The sequence below is a fragment of the Abramis brama genome (genome assembly GCF_963993115.1).
Source record: "Abramis brama genome assembly, chromosome: 20".
Classification (NCBI taxonomy): domain Eukaryota; kingdom Metazoa; phylum Chordata; class Actinopteri; order Cypriniformes; family Leuciscidae; genus Abramis; species Abramis brama.
In genome coordinates this window covers 11,240,117-11,258,214 of record NC_139982.1, presented here as the reverse complement: position 1 = coordinate 11,258,214, position 18,098 = coordinate 11,240,117, and the positions used below count along the sequence as shown (strand labels likewise).

Below are 18,098 nucleotides of genomic sequence, written 5' to 3'. Positions count from 1 at the left end.
CTTGGAAAAATGTTAATAATATAATGACACATGCAAGTATATGATAATTTCTAAAGGCACAATATCAACTTTGACATCACAACACAGTGTTTAGTTATTTAAAAATTACAGTGTTTTTATTTATATTTCCAGAAAACTAGCCGATATGGTCATACAGAAAACTGCCAGAAGTTAAAGGTGCTGAATATAACAAGCGCCATGTGAAGATGACCTATATATATACAATTACAGGGCCTCAGGTGTGCAGATGGTGTTTACAGGCACTCTAAGATAGGACATTCACATGCTCAGAAGAAATAAAGTTGATGGTTCTTCACGCTACATGCATTATGAACAAAGATGTGAAATGCTCACATTATCTTTTGTTTTATTTGAATGATCTTGGCCAAATATACACAACACTTGGGACAACAGCAGGTGCTTGTTTTGTATAGCATTTTTATATATCATACAAACAAGCCATAATCAAGTGTTGTTTGTTTAATTGGCAAGCAAATGTTGTGGTTTAGAATGCTGACATTCGTGTGGGGTTGACCTCTTTTATTTCTTCATGACAAAAACAAAAATAATAACCTAATCAAATAGTAATTTTAGCAATTTTATCCTACTTTAACACATGATTGTTTCTATGTGCAGGGTAACATACAGTTTTGACTGTAGTAAAGCATAAAAAATACCATAATAGGTTTGCAGATATTTTTGGAGTTCACATACTCGTTTCTCTGAAAAACACTTCTACAGCCAGTTATTTTACTTTGAAATGTGCGTTCGGTGTCAGAATGTCCGTTTTTGTTTTGGTTGCCAGTTTACCCAGCAGTATTTGGCCACCACAGGTCGCCAGCTGGCAGAAAACACAGCGTATTGCAGGCATGGAAGCCAGCAAACAAACTGGGTCAGAGGTCGCAGATTCTACCCGACCTAAAAAGGTTTCGGTATCCATCTAAAAATCTCTGTGAACGAGAGGATATTAAAACACGATATCAACTCATCATGAATCAACTCATCAACTTAAGTTTCCTCACATTCCATTGCCGATTGCGCTCGTTCCTGTTGTGTGTCCTCACCAGGCTAAACTACACCAGGGTCGCATGACTTCAACATCACCATCTTTTTTATTAACTACGAGTTGGAAAATGTAAGTTAGAAGAGTTTACATGAGTATAATACAACGGAAAAGTGTAAAGCAGACTAGTGAGTAGATGAGTTTACCTGTGTAATGTCCCTGACAGCCTCTGTTGGTTTCTCAAGCCAACCGCCTTATTCAAGACACATACAATCAAGAGGGGTATTACTGATGTATTTTATGTTGTAGAAAAAATATGAAAATATTTTGAAATTGTGTTAAACACAGACCTTTTTTACGGCATTTAACCAAAAAAAGATGCTAACTAATTTCTGGATTTAGGACTTCCATCTGTTGGGAGCCACAGAAATGACACATTTAATCTCTACAAGTGTTTCATTCAGTGTTATTCACAGAGTTTTCCTTGTTTTCTAGGTATGACCTTGACTCAAAGAGTGAAAACCTGTCCAAACATGTAAGTGTTTTCTTGTAAATGTAAAACTGTGTTTGTTTGTGTGCCTGTTTGTGTTGGGTGTTATAAAACTTGTTATATTTTCTTCTTGTGTTACGTTTATGTGTGTGGCCCTATAGACAGCTTGTTTGACCCTCATCATGGGGGTTTTATTGTGATTTATTCAAGCATTTTCTGGGGCCAGAACCACAGGTCACACAATATCCCAGAGTGCACCTGTGGGATTGATGTTCAGAGATGCTCTCTCTCTCAGCTCTCTCTGCGAACGTCTGCTTTCTCTGTCCTGCATTTCCATCTGCAAAACCTTCTAAACCATCTAAAATAAGAGCATATTTTCATCCATATACTTGTTTTTTAGGCACTTTTAAGTCACGGGTGTTGATTAGTATTGAAACATATTTATTATTTTTCTTTATTAGTCCCCACATTAGTCAAATTAAAACTGTCTCCGTATTTACTTTTATTCGATCTAAAATGCCTTACTTATGTACTCCTGTGCCAGGACTTTCAATTTTCACACACACACACACACGCACACGCACGCACACACACACACACACACACACACACAGGTATACAGGTAGTTATTACATTTTGTGTAAACTTATGATAAAATATGCAAACAAAAAAATAAAGACTTTATTTAATTATGTCTATTTAGGTTTGAATACATTGAATATGAAATATTCATTTTAAAATGTCCGCATGGGAAAAATGTATAGAGAGAATGTTCAATGTCAAATGTCATTCCCATTTCCCACTGGAGAACAAATACCAGCTTACAGGTTTAACAAGTTCACAACCCATTTGACTTTCATATTTCTGTGACATATTTCTGAGTGGAGCTTATTAACACACATTCCTGATCTTATTGTGAATGATTCATTTGTCCACATTATATATAAAATAAAATAAAAATCTTCAAATTTCTGCCCCTGAAACAACTTTTCTTTTCTACTAATGTAACTAATGCTTTATAATATTATAAAGTAATAGTAAGAATTATTATAATAGCTTATTTTTCATGATAAATAAGGGTCCATTTTGATTTCATGTTGATTTTGTGTACTGAGATATCAGGCACCTTGGACTCAAGCGGCCCAAAATCATGAAATTATAATTTAGCTCCCATTCCTACTGTGTGTGTGTGTGTGTGTGTGTGTGTGTTTGCAGGACTTCCTGGGCCAGATGTACTGTACTCTGGGAGAGGTGGTGGGATCTCTGGGAAGTCGTATGGAAAGACCCCTCATGTAAGTCCTGCATTTGAGCTTCACACTTCTCTGAAACACTGCTATCTCAGTTTATTTTACTGTCCTCAAAGAAGGACATTTTCATATTAATCGTTTCTGCATATATATTGTGTCTCCTAGCTAAACTGCAACAAAATGGATGGAACAAAAAATCTGTTTTCAAAAATGGCTCGCTCTGAATTTACATATTAACCTAAAAACATTGCACATCAGTTGCTTTTCGATTATGTGAGGAAGTTTTTAGAACGGAGCTCCATTATATAGAATCAAATGAATTTACTACTGAATTTTCTTGGGGCTCCTTTAAAATGTTGTATTCAGGATTGTAGCTTGAATGCTTTGAGAAGAGAGTTGTTCCCCTGTTAATAAGGGCCCGAATCGCTCTGTTTATCATCAAACTTGTAATGCGTATGTGGATTTACTTCTGTGTTCGTTTAATCAGTCCTGCGGTGTGACGCCCCCACAAAAGAGAGATTTTCAGCATTAATGAGCGTTAAATAAGCTTCGCTTATTTGACTGGAACTGACTGTGTCAAAACAGCAGAATAAGTATCAAAATCTAAACAGCACATTTCAAATTACATACAAAATACCTTTTTCATGGACTCAAATTAATTAGGAGACTACAGAGAGTGTAATACTTTTTAAAATGAACATGTGAAGGCAAAACTCACATCTAAAATATACTTTCCCATACAAATATATATTAAAAAAAAATTACATTAACATTAAAATCTTGATGTTCATGTCCAAGTCCATTTGTCAGCTGCCCGTATGCAAACTGCCATGAAGTATGTTTATGTTTCCCCGTATATAATGTGTGTTTGGATTGTGTGTGTGTGTGCTGTTTGGCGACACATCGGGCGGTAATATAAAGTGATGTTGATCTGAGAGTGTTATATAAGCAGAGCTGCACTCACTCACTCATTCAGACCTCTTTGAACACTCATTTATTCATGTGCAGTATAGTGGAGTTGTAAATGCATTTAAAAGCGTTTACTCATGCAACTCTGAATTCATTTCATTCTTGATCATACATGTTAAAGGTCCCATATTGTCAAAACTGAAATTTCCTGGCTTATTTCATGATAACTGAGGTTTAGGGGTTATGAAACTAGGTTTCAAAACAGTCAATCCACAGACAAATGCACACAGCCGTATAAAAATGTGACTTCCGTATAAATGTGATGTCAGAACAACTCAGTCACCGCCCCCACCAATGGTGGGTCACTCAGAAAACAACAGGCCAATCAGAAGAGAGGCTCATGAATATTAAGTAGACAGGCCAAAATCGGCCTGTTCTTGGCAGAGCTCCTGAGAAAGAAGCTGTAAAAATATATTGAGATGGTTTTTGGTACTTATACCGCAAATATATATTCTTAAGGACATCAAAACCTAAAATAAAACTTCAGAAAGGTGTACAATATGGGACCTTTAAAGGGTTAGTTCACCCAGAAATGACGTTCATCTTCGGAACACAAATGATCTTGAGAGATTTCCGTCCCTCCATTGACTGCTACGCAACTACCACTTTCAAGCCCCAGAAAGGCATTAAAGACATAATTAAAGTAATCCATGTGATGTCCAAAAAAACATAATAAAATATCAACTTTTCTGTGAAAATATACCTCAGATTTCTTGTCAAGTCTATTTATACAGTCAGTCTCAAAGCTCTTTCCCGTTTTAGATTCACACTTGAAGGATTCAAATTTAAGAATCTATTTCAAATATGCTTCCTTACATAACATCACGGTAAAGAATATTGTATTTAGTGTTTAAGGGTAAGATAATGATTCTGCTCAGCAAAGTTGCCTTTCCTGTTTTCTCCTCATTGTCTTTAATGGCTCTTTGAGTCCCAGTATCACTCAGAACTGATGGGATTAGCACACGAATGATTCACTGAGAATCTCACCTTTTGTTCTGCAAATGGCTTTCGGACCCAAATGGCCCTTGGAGCCTTATGCTGATTGAATTAGGATTGGCTAGACCCTCAGTCCTAGGGTGTTACCTTAACCTGTATACTCATTTACATGCTTTGTTTGAATTTGTCTCCACCCCCAAAAGTCCCTCCTCCTAAAATGCCTATAAGATACCATGTAAAGTTATGTTAGATTAGATCATGTTGGAAGTTTCTACAGCCGCGTACAGCGGAGTTCTCAATAAAGAATAACTTCCGTTGAACGCGATCCCAACTGTCTCACTGGTCTCTGCTTCGAACAAGAAAAACTTTACAACACACTGAAATGCTGCCGCTCGGTCTTTTTGCCACAGTGGGCGTAACTTAGATGATATAATTATTGATGATGTTATTTGCCATACGTCTCTTCTGAAAGGGAATGTCTCGAAGCCATACATGAGCGATCAGGTTCATTAAAAAAGTTGCTTGATTGTAGTTTGAAGTGGTTCTTAATATGATTAGCTTGTGGCTTCGAGCTGTACACGGGTAGCTTTGTGTCTCTCTCTTTCTCTTTCAATATCATTGCAAGTAAGTCCTGGTACCGGCTGCGCATTAAGTTAATTTAGGAGAGTGCCTCAGAGGACATGTGTAGATTCACAGCAGATTAAAGACACGTCTTCAGTTAGCGTGGATCTGCTTCTCTAACCTCTGTAACATAACCCAGAACTACTTAGTGGAATTGAAACAAGCACTCAAGGCAACGCATAAGTAAGGGAGAAGTTTGTTCTCTCATCAAATTATCTTCAAAATCTTTCATCGTTCATCTTTGTCAGGCACTTGTGCAGGACGTTGAAGTGTTGGGTCCATACAATTTAAATCCAATTCCGGCGTGGGCTTCTTGAGTTTTGTCTTATATAAGAGCACAGAAAACACTCCTGCATTCGCCTGTCTACAAACACTCTTTTATTTATGAAGCTCAGATTCATGCATTCATAACCGTAGACTCTTATTAATGTTCACTCGTTCACACAGCATGGGTTGTACACACCCATTCATTCAACACAGACAGCACACATTATTTACTCCTTTACTCGACACTAATATTCAAAGCAAGGTTCTGTTTTTTAGGATCAGTCCTCCTGGGTTAAGCTGTAAGGTTAAGTGTCAAGGACGTCCCTTTGTAGGGCTTGAACTGTTTTCAGTATTGGTCAGTTGTGTGCTTCTGAAGTTGAAGATGTCAAGATCAATGTTGTCATTTTTCCTTCTGACTTTAGAGGCATTCCTGGGAAGAACTGTGGAAGTATTATTGTGAAAGCTGAAGAACTTGGAAATTGCAGGGTACGTCATCTGACTTTGAATGTCTTCTTCTCGTCTCATCTCGTCTTTTCTCTTCTCTCCAATAGTCTCTTCTTGTCCCTTTTCATCTCATATCTTCTCTTTTCTCTTCTTGTCTCGTTTGTTTGGTTTCCTCTCATATTGTTGATTCTTTTCGCAGTTTCTCATGTCTTCCTGTCTCGTTTCGTCTCTTATAGTCTTTTTGTCTCTTGCCTTATTTCTTGTTTCATTTGTCTTATCGCTTATTGTCTCATTTATTCTCATGTAGCCTTTTTGTCTTTTCTTTTCTCATTTTTCAGTATCTGTTTGTCTCTGCCTGTGCTGTTTGTCCTGTTTGCCTATTTTGAGTCTTTTCTTTTTTTCTTGATTTGTCTCATCTCTTCTTATTTCATCTCATTGCTTCTTGTCTGGTTTCTTATCTCTTCTCATCCTCATTTCTTCTCAACTCTTTTCTCCTCTTTTTTCATTTAGTCATATTCTCTTCTTTTCTTGTTTTTTCCTATTTTCAACTTGTCTTGTTTCTTCTTGTCTGGTCACTTGTCTTCTTTTCTGATCTCTTTTTGTCTCTTCTCTTCATGCAGTTTGTGCTTATGTGTATGGTTTTTGTCTCTAGAAAAGTTGCTCAATCTTCTCAGTACATATTAGCTGTATGCCACCATTAGTTGCTAATGTGTTTTTTGTTGACCAGGAGTCAGTACTGATGCAGTTTTGTGGCAACAAACTGGACAAGAAAGATTTCTTTGGGAAGTCAGACCCTTTCCTGGTCTTTTACCGTAGCAATGAAGATGGAACGTACGTTTTTCATTTTTCTCCTAATTTTCCCATTAGACACAGCTCATAAAATACAGACAAGAATGTGTTTATTTATATCAGCACTTACATCCAGTGCTTACTTAGTAAATTCGGATGTCCCGGGACAAAGGGGGGTGGGGGGTGAGGTAACAGATCCGGCATGTTAGTGGGACAGTGAAAGGGAACTGAACAGTCGGGTTTCCATCCAACTTTTTTGATACTGTATGCATTTTCTAAGTGCTGAATGAAAACGGTTGACATGGGAGTAAAATTAACATAGAAATATATTACACTAGACGCAGATTCTCGAGTTTTGTTTTAGCTAAGATGCAAATTAAGGTGATGGAAGCAGTATACTCGCATACTAACATCTGCGCATGTAAAACACCATGGCATTATGTATAAAGCCCAACAAAAGGTCTGACCTTGGCGCACAATTCTTCCAACACGACCCTTGACATTCGTACAGTATTCGTAAGTTTAAACTCTGGCCATATCATTTTGTGCGCAGGCGCTTCCATGTATTTACCGAAGCTGCCAGCGTATGGGCATAGCGCTGTTTAAGCCATATGAGATATTTCATCAATTCTTCTGTGTCTCTTCACAGCATTTAATAAAATGATGCCCAACCATTCTAATAATAAAATAAAATAAAAAAATATTTTTTTTTATTTTAACTCTCTCCGAAACAATGGACTTTATCAGGACAGGGCAGGTTCCCTCAAGATATAATGCGCATCATGTAGTGGTTCCATGCGCAATGATTCACCTTTTCTTTAGAAAGCACATACAAAATGTGAAACATTTTATTCAGTCACATACTTTTTAATGCGCATCTTATATTCCTAATATATTCACGAGACGTTTCTTCTGTAAATGTGTTTCCATCACAGTTCTGCACCACGCGCATTTCTTTTTGTCAAATAATAAAATGATCCACCTAAAGCGAGCTTACAACTTTATGCACATTTTGGAGATTTTATTCACATCTTCCTCAGCTAGATCTTGAAAAAGACGGCTCTGCACGCAAAGATTTAAAGAGGAATAAAATGTGAACATATCTTTCAGTGGTGTATGAGATGAAACTTGATTTCAGAGGTTCCAGATCCAGCTTGTTCCGGCATAAATTAAGCCATGCTTATATCAGATGTATTCCAATATTACATTCGATTTTTAAAGCCTGATATTGATGCCTCATTTAATATCTTGTGTTTGAACTTGGTCTCGGTCTTCTATGACAGTTTCTGACTCGCAGTAAATTATGCATGTGTGAAATGACCCGTTTAAGACCCCTTTTCACACTGACTGTTTCTCATCCCCAATGTTGTGGTTCCTCCTCTTTGACGTGTTCTGTGTGTCAGATTTACCATCTGTCATAAGACAGAGGTGGTGAAGAACACACTGGACCCTGTATGGCAGGCCTTCAAGATCCCAGTCAGAGCGCTGTGTAACGGGGACTATGACAGGTGGGTCAGATATTTTACTTCTGAGCATCAACTTGGTGGGAATGAGAGGACTCAGAAACACAGAAACACATTTGGATCTTTTTGGTTTCTTTCACTTCTTCAAATTTGCACATTTTGATGAAAAACTAAAATAAATAAATGCACACCTGTATTATAGCCAGATTAATTTAATGCACCCTCGCTCAATAAAAGTATTAAAGTCGGCATGAAACAGAAATTCAGTGACTGAGCTTTATTTTCCTTTTTTTGCAGAGCAATAAAAATCGAGGTGTATGACTGGGACAGAGATGGAGGGTAAGAAAAACAACAACCATTCTATAAATACTGAAAGAAGATGCATCAAGATATTGAACGAGACTGTGTGTGTTTTCAGTCATGACTACATTGGAGAGTTCAGCACCAGCTACAGGGAGCTCTCCAAAGGCCACTCTCAGTTTACTGTGTGGGAGGTGAGCCACTTTCATCTTTCTCATGTATTTTTCACACCCGCCTGCCTAAAATAGCATAAATGTCTTCTTGAACTATCTAAGACTTTAACGCAGACATTTACATTACTTCATGAGTGCGTGGTTGAGGCTTAAGGAAGTAACTAAAAGTTAGAAGCTACTTGTTTCCTATGTAGCATTGGAAAATCTGATTAAAATTCAAACCCTGTTGGTTTAAACTGTCTAAATGTTTTCGTTAGCTACCTGAATATATACATATACTGATTTAATATGATATTAAGGTCCAGATTTACTAACAGCTTGCACCAGCGCAAACACTCTTTTGGTGTTAAAACTACTGTCAGGATTTACTAAAGACACGCAGTGAAGAATTAGCGCTGAAAAGTCGAAGACAAGGTTATTTATATTATTTATAAATATTTATGTCTTATTGCATATGCATTTGTTGGAGTTTCCCTTTCAGAAGCTAAATTTATGGGAGGAGAGTATTTAAATGAATAATGTGAGGTGATTTACTAAGGTTTGTGCTAGTCAAGTACTGGTGTTTGCGCCACTATTTAACACTCAAAAAAAAAGCATGTTTTAAACCAGACACTCGCTGCTCTTGGAGATTGTGTTGGTCATTATGGAAATGATCTGGCTGTGTCTGTTCTTTAATGTGTGTGTCGTCAGTAGATCATGTGCAGAACTTTATATTAACTTTATATATTTTTTTTTTTATCAGCGCTTTTTTAAAATTGCACAGTAAATCTGGCCCTAAATACACTGATATACAGTAACTCGTTTGCCCTCTTGAGAACTGTGTCTGCGCTTACTTACTTGCGTAAATTGTTTCTGGACTTACTGTGACATTTTGACCCACATCCCTTTGAAATCTCATCTTTTTCCGTCTTTTGTATGACCTCAACACCACTGAAGCATAAATCATGCCCATGACAAGAACACTTATCAAAAGCGGCCACTGCACAAGAACCTTAGATAACAGCGCGAGGTCTAGCAAACGTCTTCAAACCTTCATCTCCACCAAGAGCTTCTGATGATCGAGTTTCACACAATCATTATCCATCATCACTGTCCAGAAACTCTTCACAGTGGATTCATTTCTTTCCATGTAATTCATTCTTAGTGTGCCTATATTCACATATTGTGGCAAAAGGGAGAATATGCTGGACATGATACAGAGACAAATATATTTTGTAATATTGTTATTAAAGTTGGAGTTGGAGCAATAAAATGTTAAAATAGAAAACTTATATATATATAATATATATATATAACACAATAAAACAAAGAAAACAAATACATACACATATACATACACACTCAACAAAAAAAGTAGGCCTATATTGAAGATTTATGTATTTGTATTGTATATCAAATGTCCATCTATTTTGGATTACACAGTTTTAACACAAACTAATAAACTTAGTGTGATGCATATTTTCCAGTCATACATAAATGAAACGGGTAAGAAACGAGTAATATTTCTATAACAAGTTCTTTTAAACTGAAAGTGTTTTGAATACAAAATAACCAAGTTTATATATTTATTGTCAATGAATCCAATTAGTTTCAACCTCATACATTTTGACTAACTGAAAATTGCTTGTTCCACTGCTAGCCACATTTTAACTATGTTCATACTTTTAAATTTAAATGACTTCACAATGAATTTCACAATTTTACAAACACAGTGAATTTAATAAAATCTAATAGATCCAATTATTAGTTAATAAAAAAACTGTGCAGTGCAGAAGTATTTCCTGTTTCTTTTATGACTGACAAATATGCATCACATTAAGTTTTTTTAATTTGTTAAAACTGTAAACCAACTGAATGGAAATTTTATATGCAATTAAACTTCATAAATCTTACATTTTGGGTCACAATTTTTTGAGATTCAACAACATTTCAATAACTTTCTGTGTTTGATTTTGCTGCCTTTCTGTAGGTGCTGAACCCCAAGAAAAAGAAAAAGAAGAAGAAATATCTAAACTCAGGAACCGTGAGTGCATTTTTAACTAGATCTTCCCGTTTAATTATCGAAGAAAAAAAAGTACTTGTGAAGAACAAAAGAAAGCAATACTTGTTTGTTCTAACAAACAAACATCCTTATTGGTAAGACTTCTTATAGAAGGTCCTACATTATATCTTCATAAGCAATGCACAATGCCTTCATAAGCTGTGCATATAAATATTCATAAATGTTGATGTAGCTCATCATTGGTCTGCTCTGATGCTGTGACTCTAGAGAGTTACATCATCACCCTGAGCATGAATATTGATATGACATTTATGATTAAAGTATGCATTGCTTATCGAAAGTGTGATGATGCCCTTTAGGACTCTACATAGGAAGTGTTACCAAACTTTCATGTCGACAGGTCACTCTGCTGTCCTGCTTCATTGATGTTGAGGTCACGTTCCTGGACTACATCAAAGGAGGGTGAGGATTTGTGTGTGTGTGTGTGTATGTGTATGTGTGTGCACCTGTACATCAATAAATACATTTTACACCATATGAAAGGTGTAATTTATTTATTTATATATTTATTTTTTACTTTTTGTGTATATGAAATACTATGCAAAAAAAATGTTTTAAACAGTAGTATGCATGTCCTTTTTACTCTAATGAGTAAATCAAAGAGATTTTATTACTGTAAAACCATGTTTAATTTGAAAAGTGGCATCCAGTTATAGAATGAATAGATACGTCATTCTAGATATTTTGTGGAATTCTGCATCTCACATATTTAGCAAATGTGACGTCATCCGGGTATTCCATGCATACAGAAGTATGGTACGAACATACTCAAGCTCATCTACATAGACTGGAAACACATTGCTGTGCCTCACCATCCATTAATAATTCCCTCTTCCTTCCCCTCTCCTTTCTCCACGTTACACACACACACACACACACACACATTCACAGGGAGTGCACTGCATTATGATGCCGTAATAAACTGAGCTATAAATAGACCGCTCTATTCTGAGAGACACAGAGACCCCAGGCACATGACCTGGCCTTCAAGCAGTTGAGCAAACACTGGAAATATCGGCAGAATAATTCAAAGGCTCTGCAAAAAAGACTACTGTGGAAAATTCTTACAGACACTTTGCGAATATCGCTGTATATGCATTCTGTTGAACAGACAGAAAAAACAGGAAGCGGCAGAGACAATATTAGATAAACAAAGAGATGATCTCAGGGAATAATTTCCTTCATTTCTGCCCACAGATTAAATTGAGTTGAGACATAGTTTCACACAGTCAGCTCACTGGAGATTTCACTGAGGAGCTTTATTATGCTTTGATAAGCATCATATATTTTATGTTATGATGCATATGTGCTCACTATAGTGTTTTTGCTCTGTTCACTTGCAGCACTCAAATTAATTTCACGGTGGCGATTGATTTTACTGCGTCAAACGGTGAGTTTACATAACTGAAAAATTGCATTTCAAATAAAGAAAACATCATGTACATGTTATGATAATGGCTTATTTTTATCTGTGTGTATGTATATTTTAATATTTATGTATATATTTATTTATTTATTTGTACTTCTAAAAATGAAAGCTTTGTTACTGCTGAAATTTCAAGAGATCATTATTTTCCCACCCTAGATCTAAGTACCAATTATAAATTTGTAACCTTCCAAAGATCTAACAGTTGTGTTAAAAGTACACAGAATTTGTACACACACTGTCAAAAAATTCTCAATTAAAAGTCACCCCTTGAGTAAAAGTAAGATAGGATCCACATTTAATTATATTCAAGTATTTAAAAGTTAAAATTAAACACATCAAAAACAAGAGACGGTAGAGAATGTCTCAAGCCCAAAATCACATTTTCTCATTGTTCTGACTATGTAAAACTCTAGGACACAGCAGATGTTAAACTAAAAGCAATATCCTCAAGTCTGTTACCTGAATATTTTTAATAACAAGTCACATTTAATAACCAGTCACATTTCTTTTTCAAAACATGTTTGAATGTACTCACCCTATTGCATTCAAAATGTTTGGAGTTGAATATTACAGTGTTAGAATGGCTAGCAAATATAATTTAATCATACTTCATTATTTACAGTCAGTATTCTTGCTTTGTGCAGTAAAACCAAAAATATCACAGATTATGTACCCATAATGTTGAACTATTCATCTTAAAAGAGCTAACTTAATGGTACACATAATGAATTACTGCTAAATACCCTTTGTTGTAAGTGGTCAAAATACACTCTTAAGAAAATGGAAGATAGATCATTATTTTTAAAAGGGGAAATTTCACTGCATAACAAGGTTGAAAAGAAATGTCTCAGGTTACACATGTAACCCAGTTCCCTGAGAGGGGAACGAGATGCCGTGTCATGTTGTTGATGCTATGAGAACAACGTTACCGAAACCATAAATAGATACCTGAACAGTGCGTCGTCAGGTTCTAATTGTCTGAAGATGCACAGGCATAACCAGGGAGTGGCAACATGACACAGCGTATCGTTCTTCACTCAGGGAACCTGGTTACATATGTGACCTGAGATGTTCCCTTTCGAGTGGGAGTCAATGCAGCATCATGGCGTTGACGCTATGGGAACTTCAATACCAATGCCGCCACACCATGGGATAGTGCCTGCCCAACAACACTGTATATGTGCACAGACAGTTGTTGAGAGCAGGCTGAATCCAGATCAACCCATAAGGACTTGAGACCCTGGGGCTAAATCTGCATCCAGACTATAAAACCTGATGATTGTGTGCGGAGAGGACCATTCTGCCGCAGCACAGACGTCCTGTAAGGATGCACCCCTGGCAAGAGCTTTGGAACACTACTAGTGGAGTGGGCCCTAACCCTTAGAGACGAAGCCATGCCTTGTAGGAGCATGCCCTGTAGGAGAGAGAGATTGTCCGTGTCAGTGAAGCTTTGCGAGATACACTACTTGGTGACGCATTCCCTCTATTGTGGCCACCAAAGCAGACCAGAAGCTGAGAGTATTTACGCCACTGGCATGAGGGGTGGACATAGATCCTCAGAGCATGGACTGGATATAACAGGTGCAAACTTTCTTGCTTTTGTATCTCATGAGCCAGAGGCAAGGAAGCCTGCAAGACCACCGGCTGACCAGCCATAGAATGAACTTTTGGAATATAGTCAGGTCTAGGATGCAGTATATTTCTGACATCACCTGGAGCAAAGTCTAAACAGGAGTTTCCAGATTTCCAGCTCTCCAGCTTGGGGTGGTAGATCGTCCCCTGCACTTGAGACTTTTCCATGGAATGCCCTCTAGTAGAGATATTAGGACCAAGAACCATACTTGGAGCGTCCAGAACAGGGCGACTAGGAGAAGGTGGACTTGGTCCTGGCAAACCCTTGCTAGAACCCCCGGCACCAGAGCTGTCGAAGGAAAGGCGTGCAGACACAGTCTCAGCCCATGTCTGCACCATGGCATCCAGCCTCAGAAGAGCTGTAGGTGTGAGGGCATACCAGAGGAGACAGTGGGTCATCTCCTCTGAGGCGAACAGTTCCACTTCAGCTTCACCATAATTCTGCCATATGGACTCCAGCACTTGAGGATGGAGTTGCCATTCTCCAGGCATCAGCCCCTGCCTTGACCAGATAACAAGTTTGCATGCCCCGGAATGTCAACTACCTTCAGAGACAAGCACTTTTACTCTCCCCAGAGCAGGATCTGCTGCGCCTGCCTGAAACCAGGCACCAGAACCTGAACACGAGAACCACGGCCCAGCCAGTGAGGGAGGTGTCCATCATCAAAGATTTGCGATGACAACATGCTCCAAGAGCCTGGCCCTTGTTGAGGAACCAGGGCTCCTTCCAAACTCATAGAGCACATAGCCTGTGGCGTGTGATCCTTACGACCCTGGAGGGATGATTCAAAGGGTGAAAATCTTTGCTTTTGAGCTGGAACGGTCTCATGTGCAGTAAGCGTAGTGAAATGATATTGGCCGCTGCCGCCATGAGACCTCTAACAGTCTCTGAACCTGCAAGACTCAAAGCTCCTGGCCTATCCTGATATCTTTCATAGCAGTTAGGATCAATTCTACACATGCAGGAGACAGATGTGTCTGCATCGTGGTTGAATCCCATACCACCCCCAGACAAGTGGTTCTCTGACCTTGAGAAAGTACACTCTTCTTGGAGTTCAATTTCAGCCCCAACTTCATGTGGGCGAGCACAACATCTCAATGCCACCAATTTCTTTGATTGAGCTAATATCCGCTAATCGTCTATGTAATTTAGTACACATATGCCCTGGAGTCGCAAAGGAGCCAGATCAGCATGCATGCACATGATAAATGTGAGTGGGGATAAGGCTAGGCTGAACTTGATATTGGTACGCTTTGCCCTTAAATGCGAACCTGAGAAATGTCCTGTGTTCTTACAGAATCTCGATGTGAAAGTAGGCGTCATTTAGATCTGTCGTCACAAACCAGTCCTCAAACTGGATTTGTGACACGATTAGCTTGAGGGTCAGCATTTTGAACCTGTATGTCTAAATAATACGGTTCAGGCCCCTTAGATCTAAGATTGGACGCAAACACTGTCTCTGGGTAGGGGGGTGGGTCACCCCTTGGGGGCCAGGGCCCGTGGTTGTCAGGGCTTCTTCTTAGCCACCCTAGAGGAGATAGCATCTAAGATCTTGTCTCCCCCTGGATGTCTGTGCCTGTGAGCATTTCTCTGTCCCCTTGTCTTTTATGGGGGAGAACACTGGCCACCACACTGGCCTTTTGTTCTTCTCTCCTACCACTAGGCCCTGGCCTGGAGTGGCTGGTGGATGGAGCTGGCTTCTGGATTCAGAGTGGGATCAGTTCTCTGAATACCGGCAATTGTTTCTTGGCCTCCTGGTACCTGTCGACAATGGTGTTGACTGCGTCGCCGATTAAGCCAGAAGGCAAAATCGGAGCATCCAGAAGGAAAGCCTTGTTTCTTTCTTTTTTCCCCTTGAGGTTGAGCCACTGATGCCACTCCTTTAAGACCTTAACAGCCACTTAACAACCAATGGGTGAGATCTGTTGCCCTGCGTAGCTCTTTCACCACCCCCATGGTTAATCCCTCACCATAATCCAACTCTTTAAGCAGATCACCCTTGCAGGCCTGCAAGACCTCCATGGTGTGCAGAGAAACGCCAGCCTGATGTGCTGCTGTGTATGCCTTACCCAAAAGGGCAGATGTTGCCCTACAAATCTTTGTGGGTAAGGTAGGTTTCCTTCGACGACGAGGCGCTTGAGGTGGAGAGACAACCTGCAAGTGCATTTTACACCGTCGGCATTGCCTCTTACCCGTGCTTGCACATACTGTTCACTGTGGAGTATGTTGAGGTGGCCTGATTATGCACTGGCACCGAGTATGAATTCCTCCAAAACCTCAACACCTTATCAGATCAATCTAGATTTAATTTGGCCATGGCCCGAGGCACAACCTCAAGCAGTTCTTCGAACGCCTCTGCCAAAGCACCCAACCTGTCTGTCTGCATCCAACTCTTTAGAGTCAGACACAGACAGCATGAGTTCCTTGTCTGAAGCAACCATGCAAGTCCCCCGTTATAAAGTGTGGGCACTGTCCTAAATCTTAGACCTGCCATTTTGAGTCTAACTCCTGGACAGTACAGTGCACACACAAACAGCAAACACGTGCTCAAACATGTGGCTTTTGAAGACAAAGGAGTAGACAACGCATTGTTCAGGCATCTGTTTATGGTATTTTCTTTTCTGTGCCATACTACGTTACATTGCTACATTATCACAATCAGCCAATCAGGAATTGCTGTGTGTAGACACTTGCTTCAGACACCGGCATCAACACTATTATGTGGCATCGAGTTCCACTCGAAAGTGAACTGCAGGGACATCAAATGATCAAATACTGTGTGTAGATCATCATGGGTACAGAGGTTACAAATATGGCACTATTATATTAGAATTAACCAAAATTCTAAATCATTACTGGTACAGCATGAATTCTCACATTCCAGTTTACATTGATATTTAAATACTTTGATTCATGTATTTTTTGCTCTATTTATCACAGGCAACCCTTCCCAGCCTACCTCTCTACACTACATGAGCCCGTATCATCTGAATGCGTATGCACTGGCACTCAGAGCTGTGGGGGAGATTATTCAGGACTATGACAGTGATAAGCTGTTCCCTGCACTAGGGTTTGGTGCAAAACTGCCACCCGATGGCCACGTGTCTCATGAATTTCCCCTGGTAAGAACAATTATTTTTCAATCTATTATTAAGATTATTAAGAAAGTACTTGCTTGCATTTTATTTGTTCTCCAATGTACGCATGTTTTTTGTCTGAGTGTCTCAGGTGTCTATTTGTCAGTGAGAGTATTACCTGCCCAATCTTGCTTTACATGTTATCTGCTTGCAATCTCATCGTACTACACACATGCACTTACTGATCGGCCTCTGCTGTATCTATAGTTAGTGAGCTTCCTTGCTCAACATTGAAATAGTCTGGTTCAGTGTTTGCTGTAAGTGTTCCTGCGACGTGCTATCAAAGTTCCTCTGCTGTGGAGGATATTATGTATGTCTATATATGCAGTAGCAGCAATGTGTCCAACATGCTCACAGCAGCATGTCTCTGTATGTCTTGGCAGTAGCAGTCCCTGTACTTTCTCTGCAGCAACAATAAGAAAAGGAACAGTGATAGCTGCAGTTACAGTGTGCGTAGCAGGTCTAGTCCACTAAGAACAAGTACATTAACATTGTCATACCCTTTAGCTGTAATGACTGAAATGTTCTAAATGGTGTTTTTATATTGGGGTAAGAAAAAAGTTATATATAAAAAAAAAAAAATCAAATCAATTTACCCATTACCCATAGCTATGCTTTGTATGTAAATGCTTTTAGCACCATTTTGTCAACTTATTCATGCATGTGCATGTGTCACATGTGTGGCTTTTTATGCGTTCACATCAAAACTGGACGCTTTTTTTTTTTTTTTAATCTGTTTTAAGAGCAATTATAATGAGGTGAATCATTGTCAGCATTTCATTGCACATATAAACACACTTTGCCTGTTTTTTGAGTGCCCCCAAATTATTAGTTGAATTTAATCAATTTGTTTATGGTAAGTGGTTGCACACAATTGATTTTAGCTACATTTAAATAAATGCATTGTTGAACTAAAAGTGATTAAGTTCAACTTAATACATTTGTTTAAATGTAGCTAAAATCAATTGTGTACAACCACTTACCATTAAAAAATGGATTAAATTCAACGAATAATTTTTTTCAGTATACTGAACATTTTAGGTGTCTCATTTACTTTTCAAACCCAGTTGAATCAAGTGTGTAGAGAGAGTTTAAATCTATAATCCTTGGGCCCAAAGAAGATACAATGAGAAAC

At 38.6% G+C, this 18,098-nt stretch overlaps 1 protein-coding gene across 1 annotated transcript in view; it reads left to right on the top strand.

The window, feature by feature from the left end:
• Nucleotides 1-18,098, top strand: part of cpne8 (copine VIII) — a 58,374-nt gene that overhangs the window by 22,392 nt on the left and 17,884 nt on the right. Inside the window, exons 5-15 of the mRNA XM_084094700.1 lie at nt 1,499-1,538; nt 2,709-2,785; nt 5,956-6,019; nt 6,705-6,808; nt 8,170-8,274; nt 8,527-8,568; nt 8,648-8,723; nt 10,672-10,725; nt 11,105-11,166; nt 12,108-12,154; nt 16,767-16,948. Coding sequence (XP_083950826.1) covers nt 1,499-1,538; nt 2,709-2,785; nt 5,956-6,019; nt 6,705-6,808; nt 8,170-8,274; nt 8,527-8,568; nt 8,648-8,723; nt 10,672-10,725; nt 11,105-11,166; nt 12,108-12,154; nt 16,767-16,948 — 853 coding nt within the window. The remainder of the gene's footprint in view (nt 1-1,498; nt 1,539-2,708; nt 2,786-5,955; nt 6,020-6,704; nt 6,809-8,169; nt 8,275-8,526; nt 8,569-8,647; nt 8,724-10,671; nt 10,726-11,104; nt 11,167-12,107; nt 12,155-16,766; nt 16,949-18,098) is intronic.